Consider the following 27608-nt stretch of genomic DNA (forward strand, 5'->3'; position numbering starts at 1 on the left):
TCCTTGAGTTTCTCAAACTCGCTCAGTATCCCAACATGTATAGATCCTTCTCTGCTGATTCCAGATTGTCCAGCATGGCTCTGTAAATAACAGGCTTAGTATCCTGGACCATCAAATTAGCCCATTTTCGTTTACGAGCATGCCCCACAAAATGCATCTGAGACGATTCCTTTGCATTTCCTGTGCCCAACCAGTGTTGGGGAGAATTCTCAGAAATGTGCTAATTCCCGTCTACCTTTGAGACCCCAACTCTTTTGCTGGACTTGAGGACTTTTAATTTCTAACCTGGAGAGAGTGACACCTTTTCCACACTCTTTTATTTTTCTGTGATTTGGACTCAGTTTCTTTTGAGCTTAGAGTCTGACAAACTCCATAGGCATCATCTTTACATTGTGATGCACAGCACCTTCAGTGGAGTGGCACAGGGAAGTCTCTTACATTTCACAAAGGTTTAAATACCTTCTCTTGGTGAAACTACTGTGAACTTTCTAGACCCAGCACACACTATCTTGCAATAGGGTGCTGGAGAGGTTACTTAGTATCCCCTTTGTCTAGTTACTCATGTAAAATGTTTGTTGCCCTTTCTACAGTGAATGGCTGGTGGCAGTGGTTTACTTTTTACTACCATTGTGTGTTTTTACCGTGGGCTGCAATTGCAGCTGCAGTAAGACGCCCATGGGTGCCCATTTGGTAAAAATGGCCCTGGTCATGTCTTTTCACCATTTCTTGTTGGAAAGGTCCTACTTGAGATTTACTCTGTGCGCCAAACCAGGTTTGGTCCCTTTGTTTGTTTTGTCTTTGGCGGGATTGACGAGTAAGTCTGGCAGGGGCAGGAAGTGAGGGAGGTGCCTGAAACTCCCTTTGCTTAATCCCCTTGGTTACAGGAATGCACTCAAAGGTGATTGGCCGGATGGCTGTCCTTGGAGGACAGCCACCCTGCTGTGTGGTTGACAGCTAGGCTGCGAATGAATGGGAGAAACCTGCATAAAAGGCGAGGCTTTTTTTTGGGAAGGCAGTCGACCACTGGACGAAGGAATCCAAAAAAGAACTTGGAAGAGACGCCTGCTGTAACTCCTTTACCGTTGGTTTGCCCGGTGAAGCCCTGCTGCTGTGCTGAAGCTCTGAATTCACCTCGACTAGAGAAGACCTGCAAACGACGACTAATCCCCTTGGGTTGTTGGGACCAGTTGACCCCAAGACGAGCTCATCTAAAAATCCTCTCGGGCTGGCTGTACTTCCATTGCCGCTGCAGGAACCGAAGTGTCAGGGAGAGGAACACCAGAATTGAGTGAGTGTCTTTAAGTCGGACTCCAGCTCCGGGAAGATCCTCCGGACTCCCAGGAAGCAGGACTGACCAAGCCTGAGCCACCACAACAGAGTGCTGGACCCCAGATGCAAGGAAAGTCTGAAGTGGTATCCAAGAACCGCAGTGTTGCTATTTGCTATAGACACGAGGAGCTGAAACCGCGAAGTGCAGCTGAATTGAAGTTTGCCCATTGCTGCCGCCCCATTGCAGTACAGGAGTCCCCAGACGCGCTCCGTCTTGTCCCCACGACTGAGGCCCAGGAACAACTGGATCTGCAGATCTGTACAAGAACAGAAGCCAGCTGCAACCAATTCTTATAACCAAAGGTACTGTAACACTAAGGGGACTTACCTCTTGTTGTGTAGCCTTGCTTGTTCTCATTTGAGACTTGTCTTGGTTGCTTTTGCAGGGATGCTTGCAGCTTTGCCCTTCACAAGCCTACCAGCTTGTGGCCCTTCTGTGATTCTTTATTTCTACAAAGACTTCTAAAACATTGTGCAAGACTCTTACCTACAAGAAGTACTTAGTTCACCTAGACTTTTGCTCAATTGACATTGGCTGACCTGGCTCCCTGAAAGACTCTTCTTACCTCTGACTTTGTGTTTTACCTCTCCTCCAGGAAAGGGTTCATTTACTTTGCATTGGGGGTTAAAAAGTACTTCCCTGCTTCAGAATAGTTGTGTAACCTTTTGTTTTATTCCCAAACCCTTTTCTTTGACACCAACTCGGTATTGCTCTAAATGTACCAGTGATGTATTAATGTCCACAGTGTCCTACTTAGTTAAGCCACCTCAGGGTGAAGGAATCATCTGTGTGCCATCCCAAATGGGTGCTTGCTGATTTAGAGAAACTAAGTGTATTTTGTAGTGTATTTGAGTGTGGCTTTCATATTGCTGCCTTCTGAGGAAGGCTTATTGACCTGACTGTTAAATTAATAATTGTTTAATTAAGAAACCTTGATTGTAAGAGTTTTTTGGAATACTTGCCACTGTGAATCCCTTTGTAAAAAGCCCTACTGCTCACATTGTCCCCTCTTGAGATGAGCCTGGCTGCTCAGTCACACTACCAACCTGTGTATTACAGACTTATACAAAAGGTTGGGTTCCTATTGCCAGGAGGTCAAGGTTGCTGTAGTCTCGCAAAGGGTACTGCACACAATCTTGCCTAGCAACCAGCCTCAATTAATTCTGATTGTTCAAGTGTAGTGGTCACTTTCAGTTTGAATCCAATCCCTGAAGTCACTAACCCAGGCACAATCATTGCCCAAAATTAGAATATAATCTATTAGCAAATCTCCATGGTTCCCCTAAATGTTTTCGGTGCCGGTTGATCATTCTGGAATCACCGATTCCATGCCCTTAAGTACATATTATACCAGACACGGGCCATATGAATCGCAAGAGGGTGGGGCTACCACTGATGCTAGAATGTCCCACACAGTATCCTAGCCTGCCCATAATCCCTCAAGTAGCCCTTCCGGCTCAATTTTTAAATTAAAATCCCCTGCCAGAATAATTGTTTTCTGGCCTCCCGAAAATCCTAGAATCAACTATCCCCTGTAGCGTCTCCACAGTTTCCCTTTTATTCTGACCAGAGGGCCTATTATAAATATTGAGGCATTTCAAAACTTTTCCCTCCCCAGTGTTCACCAGAAGGAACTGTAAATCCAAACTATTAGTTGTCTAACTGATGATCTGCCATCCTAGGTTAACATCCACCCCACTTGGCCTTCCTTTGGTTCCTTTTACTGCAGGGACACTAAGTTTTGTAACCTTGTAGTTGGACTGGTGCACATGCCCACGTCTCCTGTAACAGAATCACCTGGTACCCACGTACAAAGGAACACCATTCTGTGTCATCCAAAAGTATGTGGCCAATCCGGCAACATTCCAGGATAAAAGGGCAAGATCGGATATTGTGACACCAGTCAGGGACACCAGTCAGTCAACCAACAGCACTCCAATCCCCTGAGAGACGGGTCTCTTTAGAGTTATACTCTCTCTCCCTGGACCTGGTATCTGTCTCCTTACCCCCTCCTCATCTGTACTTCTTCCCTGTCGGGCCTGAGACCGACCCTCTACAGAATTATAGGATTCTGCTGAGTTTAAAACTATCTCACTCTATCAGGGGATGGGGGGGTAAGTTCTTGGATCAATTCCCAGGATCCCTTACACTAAGTCCCAGGAGCGTAAATAGACCTGTCAAAAGGGGACCTATTTAACGTTCTATTAGGTTATAAATGACCTCATGCATTTCCTCATTAAACTGATTTGCTCTTTTCACTGAGAGACCTCCTGTTTGATAAGTGATGGATGTCTGGGTTCCTATTTCACTGCATTTATTTATGTTTGAGCTAGATGTTTCCTGGGGTTTATTTCCCATAACCGTTATTTGTGCCACGCCTGTTCCAGATATCTATATACCTTTCCTGATTCAAGGAAGACCTTCCTTTCCCTTTATTAAAGGAACCTTTTCCAGTTTTTAACCCCTCTTTTACAACCCCTCAAAATGTATTTGAAAGGCAAAATATGGGGTTCATCTCAATCGTGACTCTAGTCTTTTATAGGGCCATTTTCTATTTCTCCTTCCCCGGCCTCAACTATTCGGTTCGTAATACTAGCTCCCAGTTGTAATGATTCTTCAGGGGCTAATATGCTTTTAATCAGCAGAGATCTCGACTGGTCAGAATAGATCTCCTCTTTACCACCTTAATATTCCCTCCTGATTGCCTTCTATTATAGATGGCGCATCCTTTTATTTATTTTTTATTTTTTGCCATCAATTTCATAAAGGAAACCTTGTATTTTCAGAATTCAAGAGTTCACCTCATGTGTGTGTTTGAACAACCTAGTAATTTAGTTCTGCTAGAGCCTGGTGATAAAGCTACTTTTGCCTTCTATTTAGCCATAATGGGGGTTGTTTCAATAATGTATTAGGAGGAATAATTCCTACGTTTATATATAAATACAGAAATCACTGGGTCGAGAAATGTAAAGTGCAAAAATGTCACCATGGCCAAAAAATGCCTGAACAGGTCTGGCACTCCACTAAAAACGGTTAATATATACCATGGCTAAAATGTTTAGATCAAATTCAATATAATAAAATACTTTTTTAAGATAAAAATATTCTATAAATAGTAAAAAATGTACAAATACCCAAGATAAAAAATGCCCAATATAAAACTATGACTGAGGAACTCAATCGGCACATTTATAAGTAATATTTTCTGCTGCTGACAATTATCACAACCGCAATCGTGGCGTTACCCCAATGCAGGGGTCAACACTGGTACCCGGAAAGATAAAGACTAGGGGGGCACACCTGACTGTTTCAAGGGGCAACCAAAGTTTGACTCCCTCCCTGCCCCCCCCCCCCTCCTATCTGTTTTCTGTAAATAAGAGCTGTTTGTACCTTGGACGTTTTCCTGATCCTAGTGCCGACTCCTCCTTCACAGTCGGCTCTCGAAGTTCATTACAATCCAGGTACACAAGAGGGTCCCACAAGCGTCAAGTGACATCAGGCAGCTAATGTCTTGCGCATAACAAGGAGCTCTATGGCAAGCTCCCGGGAACTCCGCCCCCCCCCCAGATCCCCAACCCCCACACAAGAAGCAGCAAGTTGCAAGCAAACAAGAACAGGCTTTGCCGAGGTTCCTAATTAGCCAAACCAACCTGTTCCGTCACTGGCAAGAAAACTGGCGAAAACCTAAGTGCTTTGAGGAGACAACTCCACAGCTTCACGTCTCCCAGGCAACAACAAGCCTGACAACAGCAGGGCTACACTGTCTTCTGAGGCTTCTCCTGCTCGCCGCTCACACAGGAAGTCAAAATTATCACACTGCTGAGCAGATTATTATGCAAAAAACTATTTGGCAGGATAAAATAAAGGGGCATCTCAGATCCTTTTAACTTCTCAACTTTTCCGGGTCAATTGTTACCCCCACAGACAGCAGGAAACAGCCCGCCTCGCTGCCCGCTTCCAGGGAGATCTTCATCTCTCGCCAAGGGGGAACCACACCCTTTGGGACTAGAACTGGGCCTGCCCGTTTCCTGTCCACAGACACATTGGCGCCATGATAGGCTTCACAAAGGGATCCGGCCGAGACAATAGTCAAACTAGGACCTACCGCGCCCTGCACGGCAGATGAAGGGCCAAGAAGGGACAATGGGCGAAAAAAGAACAGTGTCACCATTTTGGGTCAATGGTGACCCATCTGTGCACTACTGCGGCTGTCAGTATAACCTGGGAGTAAACATTGCACAAAAGTAGGTAGGATAAAACCAATGCCACCAGCCATTCAAATTAGCTTGTCACTCTAACCATAAAGCTACACAAGCAGTGAGAAAGGGGATACAGTGTAACTGCTCAGCACTCCACATAAGATGAGGGTGTGCAGATCTCCCAATATAAAAGGTAGGAAGGATACTAAATATCCCCCTGCCCTCTGGAACATGGTTTCCCACAAGAGAAATAACAGAAAATAAAAAGGGAAGCCCAAGGGGTACCCAGCAACACTGCACAGAAAGTGCTGTGTGCTGCAAATGTCCAAGACCGATGCCATCAAACTTGGAGAAAAGCATTTCTCTAAGAAACGGGTATAAAAAGGAGCTCAAAAGTATTGGGTAAAAGAATGAATGAGTGTGGAAAAAATGTCCCACTCACTCAGGGGAAACAGACCACAAATTCAGTAGTCCAGCAAAAAGTGCTGAGTGACTTGCATGTGAAGGGGATTATCTACGTAACACTGGGGAAAGGGCAGAGGGGTTGGATGATTGTAAAAGATCATGGCCACGCATGAGCTCATAGCTTCATCTAGCTTTGCTGCAGCAAAGATACATGCTTCAGTAACCCTGCCTGGTATGATGCTCCCTACATTACTTATTCACACTGGATTTTTAAAATGTCACTGTCCACACAAAGGGTTATTCCAGCCACATTGGTCCAAAACAAAACAAAAAAGACGAGACTGGCTAAAGATTAGACTACTTGGAGTGAAGCCAATAAAAAGGGAATAAGAGACTAGAAGTGGAAAGGTGGGGAAAGATAAAAGTAAGGTCGATAAGAGAAAAATTGAGTGCAAGAAAGGTGAGGTTTTGAGGCCAGTGTAAAAAGCGAGGGGTGAGACAACATTTTTTGGATGGAAAGATGGGCACTGGAGGCACAAATGGATGGCTAGGGAGGTAAGTGGAGAGGAGAGTGGTGGAGATAAAAAGGTCAAGAGTAAGAGGGACGTGAAGGCTGAATAGCCTAGAAGTCAAAATGTTTACTTGGTCAATCCACACTTGTCTGCATTTTATCATAGTATTTGCGTATTCTCTAAACGGTTCTACTCCCAAAGAATTTAAACTGACTTATTTAAGCCTTTGTAAAAATGTCCTTTTTGTTCTTTAACAGAATTACGAACCTCTCTTGAAGAGCATCAGTCTGCTCTAGAACTCATCATGAGCAAGTACAGAGAACAGATGTTCAGGTTGCTAATGGCCAGCAAAAAGGATGATGCAGGTATAATTCTGAAGTTAAAAGATCAACATTCCACGGTAATTATTACTGCTATACCATGTTATTTTGAACTGTTGCATGCTTAAGCCACTTGACTGAAACCTGATCCTATTTTAAGCAGTTACTTAGCTACTGCAGAACATCTCCAACAAATATTGCATTGCACTTCCCATTAGTCAACATACATGTGCCTTACTGCTGCTTGATTTGCTTGCCACTTTGATAGTTGCAAGTACAAACATACCATGCTTTTGGCTTTAAATCCATATTTATACCTTCTACTGACTACTTTAATTACCAAATGTAAGCCGAACAGTTAAAGCTGACATTTGTAAAACATTGATTCTCGTTCAAAATGTTATTTAAGAAATGCACATTTAGAAATTCAAACCACAATTATGTTTGTTCATAATGCTTTGGGCCGTAATGCTTCAGCTAAACTACACTGAAAGGAATAAGAAAAACAGAATTGACACTGGAGCACACGTTGAATGGTGATTTTATTAAAAAAGTGTTTTGTATTTGGCCAAATGCTTCTTGATACTAGCCTACTGATTGGGCTTCTTTTTGTAACATTTATGCAATTAGGTTTTGGCAAGAATAAGCTCTATGCCATTTGGCAGTGTAGTTTTCCTATCTTGTCTTTAGCTTCCCATAGCCCCTCTCCATCGTTTCGTCCATGTAATTTGCCACTAAAAGACTGATTTAGACCCTGCAATCCCCATGTCTGTGTGACTATCCCGGTGCTGACATGGAGATTGAATCTGCTTTTCATTCCGGTGCTGGCTGGTGTGCTTCCTATAGGGTTGTTTGGGAGGAATGTATTCATCTCTCTTCCCTCCATCCCCTCCCCCAGAGGTGCAGTAGTATCCCCCCGAAAGCCACGTTGAAAGATTGTAAACCTTAGGACTAGAGCAACCTAGACTCTTTGCAAAAGGCCATTGCTGCCAGCATACTGGAATTTTTACGAACTAACAGGAATGAGTACCAGTTACCAGGACATCTTGCAAAGGACATCCACATCACATGCAAATTAATTCCACAAACCTTGTGTTCGCGAACCAGTGAGGGAAAAGAACTCATAACGTGAGCGGGACGAAAGCATCCATTGCGCTGAGATGCCCACAGCTCCTCACTCGCCAGCAGCACATAGGGCACATTGAACATTACAGAACTGTACTGCGGGAAACCGTATCTTCCAAGTTTGTGCCATGCATCACAAACGCTTTATATTCCTCTCCGAGGCTCCAGAAGGACTAACCAACCAAATGTATTTCAAATGTGACTAGGAACTAACCAATGGGAGGTTAATCTAGGAATAACTGTAAAAAGGGTGGGGAAAATGCAGGAGGGAGAATCCTAGAGGAGATATATTGGTATGCTTGTGCTCCCCTTGCCTCAAAGGAAGTCTCCTGTAAATCAAATCCAGGAGAGGAGTGAAAGCTCCATGAGAATACTGGAAGCTTGGAGGAATATCCAAGATGGCTTGCTGATTGTTGTCGAACAGGAGACCCTGAAGAAAACAACTAGCCAGGCTTCTTGAGAGGCACTTGGCACTATGTCAAATTCCATTGTAGGTATTGTCAAATATGATGAGGTCATCAGCATAGCTGATCCAGCCTACTTTGCTGCTACCAACCTTATAGAAAGCATTTAGTTTTTCAATGAAGATATCCCCAAAGTCAGCCATTAAAAAAATGAAGAACATTGGGGCCAGTGCACAGCCCTGCCGTACCCCCATTCTTAGAGCAATCTGATCGGACATGAGACCAGAATTATTGAGCCTGACCCGTGTATTATTTTCTTCATACATTATCTTGCAAATATATAAAAGATGAGCTGGCATACCCATACATTCAAGTTTTGCCCAAAGCTTACTTCTGTTCACTGTATCAAATGCGGATGAAGTCCACAAACAGAATGTACAGTGGTAAGTCAGAGGAACATTTGGCCTATTCAATGAGTGTGTTTACCAGAAGGATATTCTCATTGGTTGCACATCCCTTGCGGAACCCCATTTGGGCTCGATACAGAATGTTATTTTGGGATATCCAAAAGTTGATTTCCTGTAGAATGAATGTGTAGAATATTTTGCTAGGCACATCTGTAAGGGCCAACAGACGATAATTCTCTGGCAGGTTACGCTGACCATTTATTTATTTATTTATTTATTTATTAAATTTATATAGCGCGCAGGCAGCCCAGGGGCATTGTGGCACTGTTACTTGCAAGGAAGACTTAGTTACAATGTGAGCAGGTTGTGCCTTGGGTTACAGTAAGGCAGTGACCTGTGATCAGATATATCACATAATACATCATACAATACAATTATGAGGGCTAGGCCATGTAATTGTTAGATGAACAGGGTCGTTTTCAGGGTTTTCCGAAAGGCGGTCAGGGAGGGTTCAGAGCGCAGGGAGCTAGGGAGGGTGTTCCAGTGTACGGCAGCGAGGTACGGGAAACTGGAGCCCCCTGCTCTGGTCCTTTTTACCCTGGGTACTGAGAGCATGCTGGCATAGGGTGATCTAGTGGGTCTTGTGGAGGAGACCAGGTGGATCCTCTGCGAAAGGTACATTGGGGCGGCAAGATGGACACATTTGTGGGTGATGCTTAGAGCCTTGAATAGGATCCTCTCCTTTATGGGGAGCCAGTGGGAAGCTTTTCTGGCAGCGGTGATGTGCTCTCTCTTGGCAATGCCTTGTGCAGCGCGTAGGGCACTGTTTTGTATTACTTGGAGCTTCTCAAGATTTTTGTTGGAGGTCCCAAGGAAAAGAATATTGCAGTAATCAAGTCGCGAGCCGGTTATGGCCCTGGCTATGTTAGTGCAGGTGTCTTTTGACAGATAAGGTCTGATTGCGTTAAGGAGTTTTGCATGGTAAGCGGCCGAGGAGGCAATGGCGTTTACTTGTCTGATCATGGATAGATTGGAGTCTAAGTAGACGCCTAGTGTTTTTACCGTGTCAAGTACTGGGACCGTGATTGAGTCAATGGTGAAATGGCTGAACTGAGCGTCAAGTTTCTTGATGGTGTCAGGGGAGCCTACGAGTAGGAGCTCAGTTTTGTCGGAGTTAAGGCAGAGGCCGTTGATAGCCATCCACATTTGAATTGTGTTGTAGATGTTGTTGAGGGTAGCAGAGTCCGTGTCATAGTCGCCTGTCAGAGTGAGAAGGATCTGTGTGTCGTCGGCGTAGTTGGTGTAAGAGATGCCCATGGCGTCAAGGATGAGGAAGAGGGGGCGGGTGAAGATGTTGTAGAGGGTGGGGGAGAGGCAGGAGCCTTGGGGCACCCCACATAGCATGATAGAGGGTGATGCAGTGGCTAGGTCAGAGAAGACCTGCATGGTCCTGCCTTGGAGGAAGGAGGTGATCCATGTAATGGCTTCTTGAGAGAAGTTGGCTGTGGAGGAGAGGTGGTGGCAGAGGATGTCGTGGTCTACAAGATCAAAAGCTGCCGACAGATCCAGGAGAAGGAGCAAGACAGGTTTGCCTTGGTCCCTTGCGTCGTCCATTTGGTTTTTTAGGTCGAGTAGGGCGGTCTCTGTCCCATGCCTAGGGCGAAAGCCGGATTGTCTCAGTCCAAGGAGGTTCTGTTCTTCGAGGAAGTGCTGGACCTGCAGGTAGGCTGCTTTGTCTAGAATCCTGAGGAGGAAAGGGACAGTGGTGATGGGGCGGTAGTTATTAGGGGAGGTGGGGTCAAGTGTGGGTTTCTTTATGAGGGGTCGGACCCATGCTTCCTTTAGGCAGGCGGGGACTCTCCCAGTGGTGAAGGAGGCGTTGACGAAGGCTGTTAGAAAAGGGGCTAAGGTGTCTGCGCAGTCTTTGATGATGGAGGCAGGACAGGGGTCGCCTTTGCAATTGGAGGGTTTTATGTTTTTCATAATGTTGATCATGTCGTTTTCTTGGATGGTTTTAAACAAGAAGGTGGGTGGGGCCTCAGTGGGTGATGGGGGCAGTGGTGGTGGGGAGGGTGTAGTGTGGGTGGAGAGTGTTAGTTTGGTGTTCAAGATTTTGGCTTGGAGAGAGCTGATCTTATTGCGCATGGCTGTTTGGATGTTGTCACACCATTCTTTGTCCTTAGTGAAGTTTTGGGGGGTGGGTGTGGGGTTCTCAAGTTCCCTGAAAATGGCGAACATTTCCTTGGTGTTCGACTTGGCCTCAGCAATTCTCTCTTCGAAGGATTTAGCTTTGGCTTTAATGATGGCTTTCTTGTAATTAATTGCAAGGGATTTGAAGTTGAGTTTGTCTTTCTCATCCCGTGATGTTTGCCAAAGAGCTAATGCTGCCCGTTTGTCGGAGCGTAGTTTTAGAAGGTCTTGGGTGAACCACGCATTAGCGTGTCTAGTGGGTTTGGTTTTCCGAAGTTTAAGTGGGGCGATGGTATTGATTGCTGCTGTGATGGCCGTATCATAATTTTTTGCCAGAGTTTCCGGGTCGTTGGAGAATGGGGCTGTGAAGGCAGGTCCCTGTAAGAAGGGTAGGAGTCTTTCTTTGGTCAGTTGACGGGCACTCCTTGTAAGGGCAGGAGGCAAGGGAGGAGGGGGGTGGGATGTGGTTGTAGTGGTGGGGATGTTAAAGGTGATGGTGTGGTGGTCGGACCATGGGGTGGGGGTGTTGCCCGTGACTGTGATGGGGCAATTGTGGTGGGCGATCCAGTCTAGTGATCTGCCTAGGGCGTGTGTGGGGTTGTTGATGGTGTTGACGAATCCTAGGGTGGCTAGAGCTGTGTCAAGTGCTTTGGCTGTAGGGTCTTTGGCGTCATTCAGGCCAAGGTTGATGTCTCCAAGGAGAATGGCTTTGGAAGACTTTTTGAGGTTGTCCGCCAGGAGGTGGGTGATGGAGGCCTGGAAGTCTCCAAGGGGGGCCTGGTGGTCGATAGATGAGGTGTAGGGTGATGGTGCATTGGTGCGAGATGGTGAGTTTTAATTGAAGGTAGTCGCTGTTATTGTTGATAGTTTTGTCAGCCCTTCTGATGGTGATTGAGTCTTTGGCTATGAGTGCGACACCGCCTCCAGTGGTCATGCGATCTTGTCTCGTGATGGCATAGCCAGGTGGGAGAGCGAGGGATAGGGCGGGGCCTGAGGCTTCATGTAGCCAAGTTTCGGTGACCATTAGAAGATCTAGATCTAGGGTGGTAATAAGGTCGTGGATGTCTAGTGCATGCGCATTGATGGAGCGGGCGTTGATGAGGGCACATTTGAGGTGCGGTTCAGGGGTGACATTGATGGTCGGGGGTGGCCTATCCGAACCGGTGGGAGGCATGTTTCCTGGGGTCATAGACACAGATAAAGTGGCATTTGCATCATTAGGTAGCAAGGCAGTGGTAGAAGAATTGCAAATAGCGGTAATTTCATTCCAACCAGTGGGGGGGCATGTTTTCTGGGGTCATAGACACAGATAAAGTGGCATTTGCATCATTAGGTAGCAAGGCAGTGGTAGAAGAATTGCAAATAGCGGTAATTTCATTCAAACCAGTGGGGGGCATGTTTTCTGGGGTCATAGACACAGATAAAGTGGCATTTGCATCATTAGGTAGCAAGGCAGTGGTAGAAGAATTGCAAATAGCGGTAATTTCATTCAAACCAGTGGGGGGCATGTTTTCTGGGGTCATAGACACAGATAAAGTGGCATTTGCATCATTAGGTAGCAAGGCAGTGGTAGAAGAATTGCAAATAGCGGTAATTTCATTCAAACCAGTGGGGGGCATGTTTTCTGGGGTCATAGACACAGATAAAGTGGCATTTGCATCATTAGGTAGCAAGGCAGTGGTAGAAGAATTGCAAATAGCGGTAATTTCATTCAAACCAGTGGGGGGCATGTTTTCTGGGGTCATAGACACAGATAAAGTGGCATTTGCATCATTAGGTAGCAAGGCAGTGGTAGAAGAATTGCAAATAGCGGTAATTTCATTCATACGTGTGAGTGACACATTAACAAGAGTCTTAGACATTGTATCCAATGCAAATGGCTCACGGTGGTGCTTGATAAGTGGGGTCAGCTTCGTTGTGTGGGATGGTGATTGCTGTTTTCCATGACTTGGGTATAATCCTAGTGTCTTATTATTTTTCTAAAAATGATTACAAGAATATTTGTATTACACAGACCATCCGGGCCTGCGGCTTTTGATATTTTTAATTTCTTAGTGATGGCCCCAATATCATCATGGTTTATTATGAGGTTATTGATGTGTTTTTTTTTTTTTGTATTACACAGACCATCCAGGCCTGGGGCTCTTGATATTTTTAATTTCTTAATGATGGCCCCAATATCATCGCGGTTTATTATGAGGTTATAGTTTTTCTTTTATTTTCTTTTTTTTATTTTTTATTTTTACAACGCTTACCACTTTACCTTTGAATTTCTCAGCGAGGAATTTGACCCAGATTTCACTGTCAATGCAGCAGACAAGCTCATGGTTACCTTTATTGGTCACAGTCCTATAATTAGCCCAGAATGTTTTGGTATCGCCTGCCAGGAGAATTTTCACCATATTTTGCTAATTTGCATTATTGTTGGAGGCTCTGTAGATGTGTAGCCAATTCCTATAAGTATTCTTAATCTTGCGCTTCTCCAGATTAAGGTGTTATGGGGAGATGGTGGTATGTGCTAAGATTTTTAAAGCGTTATGCATTTTTTTCTTTTCCAGACAGATCATCTTATGAAAAAGGGAAACCTGGTATAGGGCGGAATGAAGGGGAGGGAGCTTCCTCCCTATTGGCATCATACCATGCAGATAGTAATCCAGCCAATGATCTCTTCAACAGGACACTTGGCAAATTCATCAAGATGAAAATTCCTACTCCAAATATTGGCTTTGGCCAAGTTCTGATCTGTCCAACCCAGCCGATTACCCTTCGCGACCGTAACCTCTTCCCCAATGTTATCATAAATTTACTTCCTCAGTTTTTAGGGCTAAAGTACAGGTCAACATAGAGTGATCTCTAAAGGAGTTGGGTAGGATATCGAATTGGGTCAAAAGGCCAAAAAGTCTGTCACTGAGTGTTAGGGAGAATTCTCAGAAATGTGTTAATTCCCTTCTAGCTTAGAGACCCCCAGCTCTTTTGCTGGACTTTAGGACTTTTTACCTCTCATGTAATTTGAATGTGGTTTATTGTGTTTTTAACTGTGGAGTCTGACGAACTCCATAGGCATCATCTTTGCATTGTCACACAGCACCTTCAGTGTATTGACACAGGGAAGTCTCTTAGATTTCCCAAAGGTTTAAATACCTTCTCTGGGTGAAACTACTGTTTCCAAGAGCAGTGAAGTGAAATTGACTTTACTTACATTTTGTAAATTTCTAGACCCATCACACACTATCTTACAATAGGGTGTTGTAGGGGTTACTTAGTATCCCCTTTGTCTAGTTTCTTATGTAACAATTTTATGTTACCCTTTCTACAATTAACAGCTGGTGGCAGCGGTTTACTTTTTACTACCATTGTTTGTTTTTACCATGGGTTGCAATTGCAGCTGCAGTAAGGCACCCATGGGTGCCCATTTTGTCAAAATGGGCCCCGTTCTTCTTTTTTCGACATTTCTTGTTGGAAAGTTCCTTCTGAGATTTACTCAGCTCGCCAAACCAGGTTTGGTCCCTTTGTTTGTTTTGTGTTTGGCAGTATTCACGAGTGAAGCCCGCCTCTGGCTCCAGCATATCTGGCGGGGGCAGGAAGTGAGGGAGGTGCCTGAAACTCCCTTTGCTTAATCCCCTTGGTTACAGAAATGCACACAAAGGTGATTGGCCGGCTGGCTGTTCGGCAAGGATAGCCACCCTGCTGTGTGATTGACAGCTAGGCTGGAATGAATGAGAGAAATCTGCATAAAAGGCAAGGCTTTTTGGCTTGGAAGGCAGATTCGACCACTGGATGAAGGTATCTGAAGAAGAACTTGGAGGAGATGCCTGCTGCAACTCCTGAGCCGTTGGTTTGCCCCTGTGAAGCCCTGCTGCTGTGCTGAAGCTCCGAATTCGCCTCGACTAGAGAAGCCCTGCAAGGACGACTTCTCCCTTTGAGTTGGTGGGACCAATCAACTCCAAAGTAAGCCCGCCTTGACATCCTCTCGTAGCTGGTTGTATTTCCACTGCGACTGCTGCTGGAAACCGAATGGCCAGGGAGAGGAACACCAAATTGTGTGCGTTGCTTTTAAGTTGGACCCGAGCGCGAGGAAGATCCTCTGGACTTCCCTGATGCAGGACTGACCAAGCCTGAGCCACCTCAACCGAGTGCTGGACCCCAGAAGCAAGGACAGTCTGAAGTGATATCCGAGAACCACAGTATTGCTATTTGCTGTCAGACGTGAGGAGCTGAAACACTAAAGGACTGCTGAATTGAAGTTTGCCCATTGCTGCCGCTGACCTTCCCATTGCAGAGCAGGAGTCCCCAGTTGCCCTTCCTCTTGTCCCCACGACTGAGTCTCAGGAACAACAGGATCTGCAGAGCTGTACAGGAACGGAAGCCAGCTGGAATCATTTATTCTAACCAGAGGTACTGTAAAGTCTAAGAGAACTTAGCTCTTGTTGTGCAGCCTTGCTTGCTCTCAGTTGAGATCTGTCTTGGTTACCTTGCAAAGTTGCTAAAGCTTTGCCCCTCACAAGGCTCACAGTTTGTGGCCCGTCAAGTGTTCTTTTTTTCTACAAACATTTATACAAACATAGTGCAAGATTTTTTACCTACCTGCAAAGAAGATCTTCAGCTCCTCTTGACATTGTGCAATTAACCTTGGCTGCCCTGGCTCCCTGAGTGACTCTTCTTACCTCTGACTCTGTGTTTTATCTTTTCCCCATGAAGGGCTTAATTTACTGAACGTTGGAAGGTTTCAAAAGTACTTACCGGTTTACACATTATTTGTTAACCTTCCTCTAGTCTATCTTTTAAACCAAACTCAGTATTGCTATAAATGTACCAGTGATAAATCGATATCCACAGTGTCCTAGCTATTTAAGTCATTTGAGGGTGTAGGATAGGAAGTGTCTGTGTGCCACCCCAATGGGTATCCTCTGATTTAGAGAAACTAAGTGTGTTTTGAAGTGTATTTTAATTGTTACATATATATTGATCTCTTCTGAAGAAGGCTTATACAACTGACTGTGAAATAAATTACTAATTGTTTTCATCAAGAAACCTCAAGTGTAAGTGTGTATTTGAATAACTGTACTGTGAAACTCTGTGTCACAACATTACTGCTCACATTGACCCCTCTTGAGATAAGGCTGGCTGCTCAGCCACACTACCAACCTGTGTAGTTCAGACTTTTACCAAAGGTTGTGTCCCTATTGCCAGGAGGTCAAGGTTATTGTAGTGCACCCAAAGGATACTGCTTACAATCTTGCCTTACACTGGGGTACACATAGTCAATGGTAGAAGAATAAATCCCATTCGACCACCATGTTTTCGGGTTTCCAAAACCATTTGCTGCATGTAATTCAGCATCACGAAAAATCTTCCCCCTTTCCATTTTTACATTACCCTCACAAAAGGAGTCATCCCTATGCATACCGTGCTAAGAAGCCAAATTATTCACATTAAGGTCACCCCAATATAACATTCATATCCCCATCAGCATATCTATTGGTAATACATTGGAATAGGTTCCATTGAATGTCCACACTGCATCAATCACCAGGGGGATCATATGTGTTGGGCAGAAGAATGTTAAGCTCACCCTCTAGCAATATTTCAACCATCAGCAGATTCAGGTTACTATTCATTTGAATACTTTCAGAGGAGCAGATGTTATTTCTGACCAAGATGGCTAGTCCGCCAAATGGCCTACCCCTTTCTCCCTTCTTAGGATGATTGAAATATGCAGTAGAACCATCAAATAGGGCGGTGTGGAGAAACCAAGTCTCCTGTAAGAAATAATGTTCTGCCTCTACTAGTGAACCATAGAATCCTGCAGGACCAAAAAGATGACTATGGCCACGAGTGTTCCGGGAGATTATAGTTGACTCTCCTCAGTTTTGATTGTTTATTGGTGGCAGAAATGAACATAGCCATTCCCACTTCAACTTTTAGGTTTTGAACACTGCAGAGAATTATTATTTGTATTCCCCACCCATTTGTCCCTTTTTATTTTTTAGACCGGTGTCCAACATCCACTTCATAGCCATTCCTTTTTAGGTCAGATTTGAAATTTCTAATAAGGGAGACCACCGCCTCAGAAAAACAGTGTACTTTAGTAATTGCATGGGAGCATTGCTCCATGAACCTAAAATCACTGCTTTTCCCAATCCTCAATGAAGTTGAGAATGGAGTATCTCAAGAAGCCTACTTATGTTTATTGGCTTTTTTTGTTTGTTCTGAGCAGAGGAGATTGTAAATGATTTCTTAGGGAGAGACCAGTTGTGATCACTAGTTTTTAGGCCACAATCCCTAGTCGCCTTTAAGTTAGAGGCTGAACTGGAAGGCAATCGACTCATGGGCTTAGGGGCTTTGAGCAGGAGTTTTAACAGAAATTATAGTACTTTCAATCGTGGAATCCCACTGCTCTGTAGAGCTAGTACTTGACTCCTCAGCCTATACCAATGTGGCCTTAATGGGCACAGTAGTCTTACCCTTTTTAAGCAATGACCCAAGAAGCCAGGTTGTAAGATTACCAGTTTTTAGAGCATGTCTTTTTGCTCGCCTGGCGACTCTTTCTCACCCACTTTAAAGGCAGTTGCTTTGAGGGAATTTCAGGAGGATCAATTGCAGAGCCAGCCACAGCCTCTAGAGGCAGATTTACCTTCAAATCAGAACTAAGTTTCTGTTTCCTTCGCTTTTCTCTTTTGGACATATGATGCTGGTAATTTCCATCACCTTCGTTCCCGCCCAAAATCTCCACCAATGTGGATTCAAGGATTGTAGGGGATACCCCTCCCAGACCAGTAGAGGTAGACCCTTTGGTGGTAGGGCCAAAGGTGTCACAGCATTTCCCTTAGATATGGTTTTTAATATCACCAAATTCTTTTCCACTAGACAAACAATATTATGGGATAATTTCAACAAAATGTTCAGTGCAAAGCTAGTAGCAATATTATGAGCTTCCATATCTTTAAACTTAGAGCTACATATACAATTTATTGGATTGTCCAAAGGAGACAAATGCTCTTTATTTTCTAAATAGGAGCCATTCGAACAATCCGCCAAGCCAATTAGTCGAGGAGAGCACGATAGTCTATCAGGGACAGGTACAATAATGTTGTCCGGAGTATCAATATGAATACTAGGGTCCCTGTTAGGCACAGCATCACCACCTGTTGTACCATCAGCTGCGCGCATATACTCCAAGTTAGAAATCTGCCCTTGAAGGCAATAGCACAAATTAAGCAAAGAGTTATTGTTGTCGAATTCCGACGATATAGATGCGGCTTCACTAGAAGCCCCTACAAGCCTTGCTGGTTCCTCATGGATTTCAACCACCACCGATTCTCCAGGAAAAAAGTCAGTGATCTTATTTTCTTTGATCGTCGCAGTCTAAGTGCTTGTTTCTCTGGTAATATCATTATCTGTTCCATTCTTTCTACTTGCTTTCAGTTTACTAAAGAGTTTCATAGTTGCTAACTCTATTTTAGGGTAGCAGCTTTAAAGTGGTCCGCATTACTGCCTTACAGCTCTCTCTCTAGTGGCTCGAAGAGAAAACCCCACAGTCGCCACTAGAGATGCAGTTTACTCAGAAGGCCCAAAGATACCTGATCTGCAGTCACCAATTGAGTAATTGCAGCCAGGGACTGATGGTAAATCCCAGTAAGGCACCTCCGGTATCCCCCTACCGGCTCAAAGAACAAGTTCCACAGTCACCAGAAGGAGTTGCTAGCAAGGGTATTGTCGCTAATATCTATCGAGACAAGATCACTTCAGCAGCAATGCGTTGAGTAGAAAGAGACAATAATCATTTATTGAGTGCTCAGGAGCCAGTATTTAGTTTCCTTGGTGCATATTAACAATGCAGGCTCTGACTTGAAAGTAGTGCAAGAGCAGAAGTAGGGCTGTAACAAATAATCAAACCATCCGCTCCGAGCGAAGACGGCTCGTGGATAGATGATAAGACAGCGAATTCTGGCGTGGCAGCAAGGCGGAGAGAGGCAGGGTTGGACTCTTACCTAGGGAGCCGCTGTGTCACGTCCCTGTTCGCTGCTAGCCAAACGCACTGCGAGCACACCGTGCATGCGCAGTGTATTTGTTTCTGATGTCTGTAGATTCCAGGAAATGGAGAGAGGACAGAAGGGTTCCATGTGTTAATATCCCCGCAAAGATACACCATACAAAAATATCGCCATATTCTTGCAGCGGTATTAAGGCATGTAACCTGCGGGGGACTCCCCCACATTATTTTTAAAGGAGCGGGGGGCACCCCCGCAACCGCCGCTCCGAAAAACCCCAAAAATTATCCCCCCAAAAAATATCGCCTATGGCCATTCCAGACGACCATATATACACGGCGATATTATTGGTGGGGATAATATGTAGTGATACCGACAGGAGAGCAGTCCTTCAGCAGTAGAGAAATACAGAGCTCACTCGTGCAGAACCTCGCCTCACAGCGTCGCCAAACACACTGCGAGCACACCGCACAGAGCTACATATTGCCTTCCTACAATTAAGGTTCATATTGTTTTCTTCTTTAGTTTTGTCCATAATATAGGCTCACAGAGGTATGTCTACTGTTCTGTTTGGACATGGAGAACAATCAATGGCTTTCCATGATCCTGCTTAAGCCCGCTTCTCGTGTCACTCAGAAGTCCTCCAACTCATACTTTCATGCTTTCCCAAAACTTCAGCCGAATGAGTTCCAGCAGTTCCTTTTGGTTCTAGCTTAGGTGAACACATATTGCAGGGCAGGAACTGTGCTTGGAACTCAACTATTAAAAGAAGAGGGGGAGATGCAGTGAGGTCATCACCTGAACAAAAGGATAATGACGCGCACAGTAGAAGCAGGAAATGTTGTAGTACTTGCAGGTTGTTTCAGTTGACCAACTAGCCACGACGAGCACTCCTGGTCCCTTCAAAACTACATGAACTCTTGAAACATGTAGTAACTTGCCCTAATAGTCACAGATTTAGTGCTGCTTTTTGCTCGTTGCAACAGCTTCTAGCACAGTCTCCAAAGTTAGATCCCAATACCTTTTTGCTAACGTATTAACCAAACTTATACAGTCTACATTACCTTGCATTGCTTGGGGAAGCCATATTTAAATACCTAGCCTTTCTTTAGCTTTTGATATCGCTCCCTTCACAATGGATTTAAGGGATATCGCATGGCATGGGGTAACGTTTGTATGGGGAGAAAGTACTATTGGAGCAGTGGGGTCCTCATTTTTTAGGGGGCTAGTGGATGGGCCATTTATGGCATTAAATGCCTGTGTGGACTATTATATATAGGTAAAGCGAAAAGGGCCATCCACCAACGCATCTGTGAACATCGGTCATGTGTGAAGAAGTGGGGTAGCAGACAAACCCCTGGTGGCTCATTTTAAAGAGGCCAAACATAGCCACACGGACATCTTCTAGTTCATAATACAAACAATAAAACATCACCCCCGGGGAGGAGATAAAGACCTTGCACTGAGAAAGTTGGAGCAAAAATTGATTTTCAACTTGGACACTGTAAAAAAAGAAATATGGCCTTTATGTTTCGATTGAATGGAACCTTTTTATCCATTAGTGCACCCTTTTGGAATCTAAATGATTGTTAATGAACCAGTATAAATATGTAAATATGTATGCCCATAGTCTAAAATCATCTAAAGAGTTATTCAAATAAAATCTGCATAAACATATACCCAATGAAGTGATATTCCACGTAGGATGGCATTCACTGAAATTCAATTGGTATATATCTTTGGGTTTCTGTATTGCAATTACCAGTCCTCGTCATTTTTTGCGGCCCTAGGTGTAATCTGGTGTTTCTAAATCTAGGATTGACGTAAAGGAAATAACTTCCACAAAGACTCCTTAAAATTGTTTATAAATGGCATTTGACCAATATGGTGCTTTTGCCTGTAAAACTGATGAACAGGAAATGTGCTTAAAAATTACGCCGTTGGTCTAGTGTTTGTCGATACCAGTGGGATCACATGATAAAATCACGCTTAAAAGGCGTCGCAGATAGCCTTTCTCCAATGGCTGAAATTTCATTCTTGATCCGAAGATTTGGCTTACGGCTTTGCAGGGATGACAGGTAATTGTAAGTAAATGCAACTATTTACCATTTGAGGATACTGCGTATTGCTATAAAGAAAGTACTGCTGCTGCAGATAAAGATGGCTAGAGAAGAGATACGTACATTGTTGTCTCTCTCCCTTTTCAGTTGTGTTTAGATCGAGACACAACCGTTCCAAAACGGGTAGCCGTGCTGCACAGTTTCGCCACAGTAAAAAGCCACAATTTGGATTTATAAAATAATCGTTTTTTCAGGTAAATGTGGTTGAATAGCAACTAGAAGTTAGCCCTTGGGGTTAAAATAAGTTACATATGGAGATGAACAACGTGTGCAGAAACACAAAAGGTGAATTTCATTCTCTTGTATTATAGATTTGACACTACATTAATAACTTGAAGGTCGCTTTAAATGATGCTCCTGAAAGATTTGAGCTTTACACACTACTAAAGAAACAAAAAGGTTGGTAAAAACAGTGCTCAGCTCAGTACAAAGTAATAGTCTCAAGAAAGGTCAGGTTTTTAATATTTTATTTCTGATTTTTCCTTTTTAGTATTCTGTATATACAATATGTGCTGGAAGTGTTCTGAAGCATCTTTACACCTTAGTGGTACTTTGTGTCCTGATGACGGATTGAAAAGGGCACAGAAAAGGGGAGGTTTATCCATCACTGCGCGCATTCCTTCAATCCAGAAACAATGGCAGTTTTTTTTTTCTTTGTACTGACCTGTCGCACCTACTGCCACATTGTGTAAAAGCCGGGTACCTGTGGATATTGTCTATTTTACTTTCTCATTTGTATGGAACATTATTTCTAGGTCCCCCCGAGTGTGTCCCTCCGGTACAGTAAGGTTTCTAAAGATCATTTGTGTGCTATTAGAATTTCATGACTTTTGACCTCAGGAAAGGCCAGCTTTGCAGCCTGTTCCAATCTAAAGGCTTTCAAAATAGTTCCTCTGCTGCAAGGTAAAATCCTTCATTAAAGGAGCATGCTTGCATACTGAAGTTTCCATCTTTCACTGGGAGACTGTAGAAACCATGTTTTGGTCCACGTGAAAGTGTACTGTTCCCTCTTGATTCTTGCTGAAAAGGCCTCCATTAGTGGCACTTCAGAGTTCACAAGCTGTCTTCCCACATAATTAGGAATTATGCTTCCTAGAACACAGGGACATCATTTGGGGGTTGCCAGGGGTAGCATTTTCTACCCCTGGCTTACCCTCTACTACTCCTAGACCTGTCCCTGTGGCCCCCTGGACCACAGGACCAAGAGGCAGTGCCAAGAGCAGATGTGTTACACCTGAAAAGGGCGGTTTCAAATGCAGCTAAATGTGCCACAGCTTTTTTCACCTGGTATCTAGATCTTGTTAGCTGGAGAATTAACAGGAATGCAGGGAAAACCATGAAGTCTCCATCACTAACAGGTTGGCAGGCCATTAGTGAAGCATGCCTGAATGGTTGGGTTCAGAGGCGGGGCTGTCTGTGCAGCTCATACCCAGCACTGTAGCAACAGGAGGGGTATGGAGGCTAGGTCTAGATAGCTGGGAATGGGTAAGAGCAGCCTGCAGTACTCACTGACAGCACATCATGAACGCAAACCTCATCAGTGTTTCTCATCTGCTTTGCGCATCCAGTGAGCCACTGGGCCTGTGGTGAGAGGGGTGTTCCCCAGTGGCTTCTGCCACCAATCCTGCCTGGGCACTGTGTGACCTGATCCAGATCTGCCAGACCTGCATCACAGGCACACTGTATGTAAATGCAGGTGAGATAATTAATTTACACCAGGTTGCCCTCTCCCGTTTGAAGGAAACCATCTGTTGTTTCCGCAAGCAAAATAAATATAGATTTGGAAGGATAGCTCAGAGACAACGCACTTGCTTTGGGAACAAGCGGATGCAGTGCAACATGGGATCAGTTCTGGTACCAGTGCTTAGAAGCTGGAGCAGGCTGGCATTAAGCAATATATAAAGGACCAAAGAAAATATTAAAATAGTCCTTTTCTAGGGATGATGTCATGGAGCTGCTGCTGTTTACATTTTTAAATTATTTAAAAAACTGCAATTACTGTGACCTACATACAACATATCCTTCCCGTCTATACATCCTTCCCCTCTATCTCACATCTAACAAATAAAACAGTGGGTTACTTAACAAATAAACAAAACAGAAATGTGGAGGCTGGGAGGGTTCAAATCATTTATAACCGCCGGCACAGCTCTGGGTATGAGCTGTATGCTTGAGTCTCAATGTTATTGAGGCCGGTACTGGAGACTTAAGATGTTGCACTAGTGACTTGCAGATGTTGGGAGAGAGTGTTTGAGACGTAATGTATTGTAAGAGAGTTGAAATGCATTGAATGCATATATAAGATGTTTGAGGAGGGTAATTGAGACTCACATTGTTGGGGAGCTGAAAGAGGGTTATGGAAGTTGCTAGTTTGCTTGAGGTTAAAGGTGTTGGAGAATGCTGGAGACTTAAGTTGCTGGAGGGTGGCAATGTGTAAACAAGAAGGTGTTGGAGCAAGGCTTTGGCGGTGTAAGGTGTTGGGGGCGGGAGCGGGTGCCCGACATTTAAAGCTGTTGATGGAGTGCCCTAAGCTACTCGCAGTGAATGGTGGGGTGCCCGTGGTGAAAACGGTTGGGGGATATTCAGGCTCTGGGTGACCGGCAGGAGTGGGTTGCTGTGAAATAGATTAAAGTGCACTATTTACAAGAAAATGTAAAAGCATGAAGTGGTACAGCCTCCAATACTCTTCTGGTTGGACTGGTGCTAGTTGTTGCAGTTTCCAGTCTGTGGACAGACACTTGGCTGGCACTGGATATCTGCATTTAGGGGTTTAGGGTTTGTCTAGATGCTCCGTTTACAGTTTAGCCCAAGTGATGTACAATAGTCCAGGTTGTTGTGTTGGACGTCTGCTTACATTCACAGTAATTTGGTAATATGGGCTATACACACTGATATTAAAGCTACATATGGTGATCCATTCTTGTATGAAATGGATATCATAATACTGTAATAGTAGAACCATATTTTTCGTAGTGTACTGAGGAACAATACTATGGGATGTCACTTCCTGTTTTGTCAAGGGGTGGAAGGCTGTGCGCTATCACTTCCCATGATGTCATTTGGGGGTGGGGTCAAATGACATTGCTCTGGTGATGTCAGAGGTCAAGGGTCATGTGATGTCACTTCTGCTACCCATGAGTTTCTGGTGAAATGACATCCCTGCTAGAACATTGCACATTTTTCTGCTAGGAATTACCCTTCTGAAATGCTTGCAGGTCTAATTGCCTCATGTTTGACCTAGTTTATCCGTGAAATGGGAATTTGTTTCCTTTGCACAAGCAACTCCTCCCGTTCCCCCTGCTTTTCCATAGACATCTTTGAATGATGCACTGAATACATTTTTCAAATGTGTGAAGTCTCCTGTGATGCAAATGATTGAAAGAGCTGCCAGTTCTTCAATCCGCCAATAGGGCTGGGCTGATGACCTTTCCAATACATTCTGTAGTAGGCGCCTCCCAACTGTTCCCACATTTCAGCTCACATCTATGCAGGGTATAAACTGATTTGCGTTCAAATTTACCACCATATTTTGTGAGCATCCAATAAGATTGCTCGGATCAGACTTAACCAGCTGGTGTATGCCCACAATACAAATAGACTCAACCTCCACTCGATTCCGACACCTTCCATCTGCTTCACCACCTTGACAAAGTCTAATCTCCTACCTCCAGTGTAGCTATCCTAGCATTGACACCATGGACCTGGAATGGAAAAAAGGCTCCACACAAAGCACCTCTGCCATTTTTGTGGCCACATTTTTGAAATAGCATTCTTTGTTATAAAACATAGACTGTGTGTGTGCTGATTGGCACGTGAAGGTCCTATCACTTTTATGAAAGAAGCCCTTAGCACCTTCTTTTCATGGTGCTAATATCTATAATGAGATTGGCAGACGGTTCTGCGTGAAACGATACGACAACCTTGTTAAAGATCCTTGCTGCACTTGGACTTGTTGACTCCAGTATTTGGCTTTTACCACCCCATACCACTCGCCACTCGTGTCAGCATTGCTTGAGAATGATAATGCAAAAAAGGTGTGGAAAATGACATAACCGATTCTTCCACATGCTTATAGAAGATGCAATAGTCTGTTTAGTCTTAAAATCCGATGAGCCTTTTACCTTAAAGTGGTTCTAGTTGTTATCTGTGAGTTCACCAGAGATAGTGGATTCCTCTGCTGAAGGACGTGTTCCCAACTGTCATTCTTGGTTTCTATTGTAGCTAGTCCAGAAGTACACAATTAAAAAGTACAAACCCATCACCACAATATGATATCCACTGCACTCAATAGGTGATAATATCCCACATCTCCCAACAAGCCTAGATTAGACTGCTTGGGGAAGAGCTTTTACCACAGTTAGTATATTCATTTGGCATACTTGGCTGAATAATAAGTCATGAAGTAATTATTGGCAATGGTGTTAAATGTAACCGATATCTGCAGCAGTAAATAGTAGAGGAGAGATTGTACCGGCTAGAGCACATGACAAATGCCGGATTAGAAAGCGGAATGCAGCTTTGGATCAATGGGCTTGGGAGAAACTAGAGTAAGTGACCCAAGATGGAGATTTTCAACATTTTTGGCAGGCAGTAAATAGTGGCCCAAACCATAAAAAACAGCTGTCTGGATTGGAGTCAAGTATCCTGGATAATAAATGGGTATAGCACTTCAGTTATGTCTATAAAGATTAGACAGAGGAGGTAGTTGTGTTGAGTGTGTTTGCTATAAATGTGGTCCAAGAAGGAACCAGGCACAGATGGGGCGGGGGGGGCACCGTCGACTATTCTCAAGATGGTATTGATGTCTGGAGTCCAATATTGACCATTATGTATGCTATATTGGAATCCAAAATAATACCAGTGACTGGGCAAGAGTTATTGACCCCATTTTTTTTAAAATAATGCAGGAAAAGCCCTCAATCGTACCGCCCACTGTATATTTTAATGCTAGTTTTAACAAGCCATTCTGTCGCCAATCCAATTAAGATTTAGACCCAAGTTGAGCTCTATGAGCAAGGTTTTAATCTTTACCTGATTATTGCTCATTCCTTATTACCCATCTACCTCGCCTTTATGGACCTGAGCAGGGCCTTTTGATAAAGTTAATCGGAACAAATGATGGTACGTGCTTGGGTCCTACAATTGCCCACCTATATTGGATATTTAAAAGATTGTACACAATAGTAATGAGGCATGCACCTGAACAGGAATTGGAGGGCATTGTACTTCATGGTTTGGGATTAGTTCAGGGGTTAGACAGGAGTGTGTATTGGTGCATTTGTTGTTCTACCTGTATATTGACAACCTATTAGAAAAATTGATTGAGTGTAACGTAGATGTTCAAAAGATAGGGCTGTTGTTTCCAGCAAAAATGTAGGCCGATGACGCGCCCCTCATTGCCAGAACACAGAGAACCCTCCAGGGTCTGGTTAATAAATGTACTTCTTGTACGAGAGACCTGGATTTCTAAGTGAACTCTAAGTCTGTGGTCATGGTGTGCTGTGGTAAAAAGAGGAACCGCAAATCCCCTATGATATGGTGTGAAACGAAGGTGATCTCTAGAGTGACCCAGTTTGAATATCTTGGTATTCGTTTTAATGAGAGATTTACAGGAGAGGCTCATTATATAAAGTGTTCTCACTTATGAAACAATCGATTGGGGGACTTGTTAGGTTTATCAAGCAACGTAAGCAGCAACCTTTAAATAATATTAAAAAAAATATATAGTGTTTGAACTTTAGGTGCTGCTAAATGTGGGACCGCCATATGAGGCTTTGCCGATCTAAAAATGATGCTAAGAGGAAAACCAATTTTATTTTAATTTTTTTTAATCTTAGCTCTCCCGAGTTCGGCACAACATTTTGCAGTACATAGGGAGGTGGCTTGAGTTTAATTGAGAACATGTTGGAACTGAAACCTACCTTCCTGTGGCTTCGAGTATGGTCTAACTCAAAGGCCGTACTAACTGTCTATATGTTAAACAAACAAAAAAATCTGTTGGGTAAAAAGGATATGAACAAGATTGGGTGGCTGACCTACATAAGGAAGATTTTGGGTAATGTTGATGCTGTCAATCTTTTTGATAGTCCTAATAAATAGAAGTGCATGCCATATTGTTAAAAAAGGACTGAAAGAATGGGTTATAGAAGAGAGAATCTTTGGAGCTGCTTAAACCAGCAAATGGCCTCGTCAAGTAACAATATTAATGAGCATCTTACTTGGTCAAACAACAAATCACAAAGGACTTCCTATTACAAGAGCTTGGTTTGAGTGCCTATTGTTGGGCAATTTTTTAAATAGAAGATCAGGGTGATGTTTTGAGGCTTAGGACCTCATCACACGGTAGGCGGTGGACCAAGGTGCTAGTAGCACCTTGGTCCATGCCGGTAAATTACCGGCACCGCCTTGGCGGAAAGGGGAATTACCGCCCTACTCCAAGGTTGGTGGGGCAGTAATTCCCCCTTCCACCATTGCCCTTCCCCATTCCCATTTTTGCCCCATAGGGCATAATGGGAATGGGGATGGTGCTAATTACGGTACCGCAAATTTGCGGTGCCGTAATTAGCACCAAGGTCCCTTTGCGGGTTGGGTTTTAACGCCTGCAA

The 27608-nt window shown here is 44.0% G+C and overlaps 1 protein-coding gene across 7 annotated transcripts in view; it reads left to right on the top strand.

The window, feature by feature from the left end:
- Positions 1-27608, top strand: part of FGFR1OP2 (FGFR1 oncogene partner 2) — a 244873-nt gene that overhangs the window by 162818 nt on the left and 54447 nt on the right. For all 7 annotated transcript variants that reach the window (XM_069628082.1, XM_069628083.1, XM_069628084.1 and 4 more), the window contains one exon: positions 6704-6846. In XM_069628082.1, coding sequence (XP_069484183.1) covers positions 6704-6846 — 143 coding nt within the window. The remainder of the gene's footprint in view (positions 1-6703; positions 6847-27608) is intronic.

The sequence above is a fragment of the Ambystoma mexicanum genome, chromosome 12 (assembly GCF_040938575.1).
Source record: "Ambystoma mexicanum isolate Mex_15411 chromosome 12, UKY_AmexF1_1, whole genome shotgun sequence".
In the NCBI taxonomy this organism is placed as follows: Eukaryota; Metazoa; Chordata; class Amphibia; order Caudata; family Ambystomatidae; genus Ambystoma; species Ambystoma mexicanum.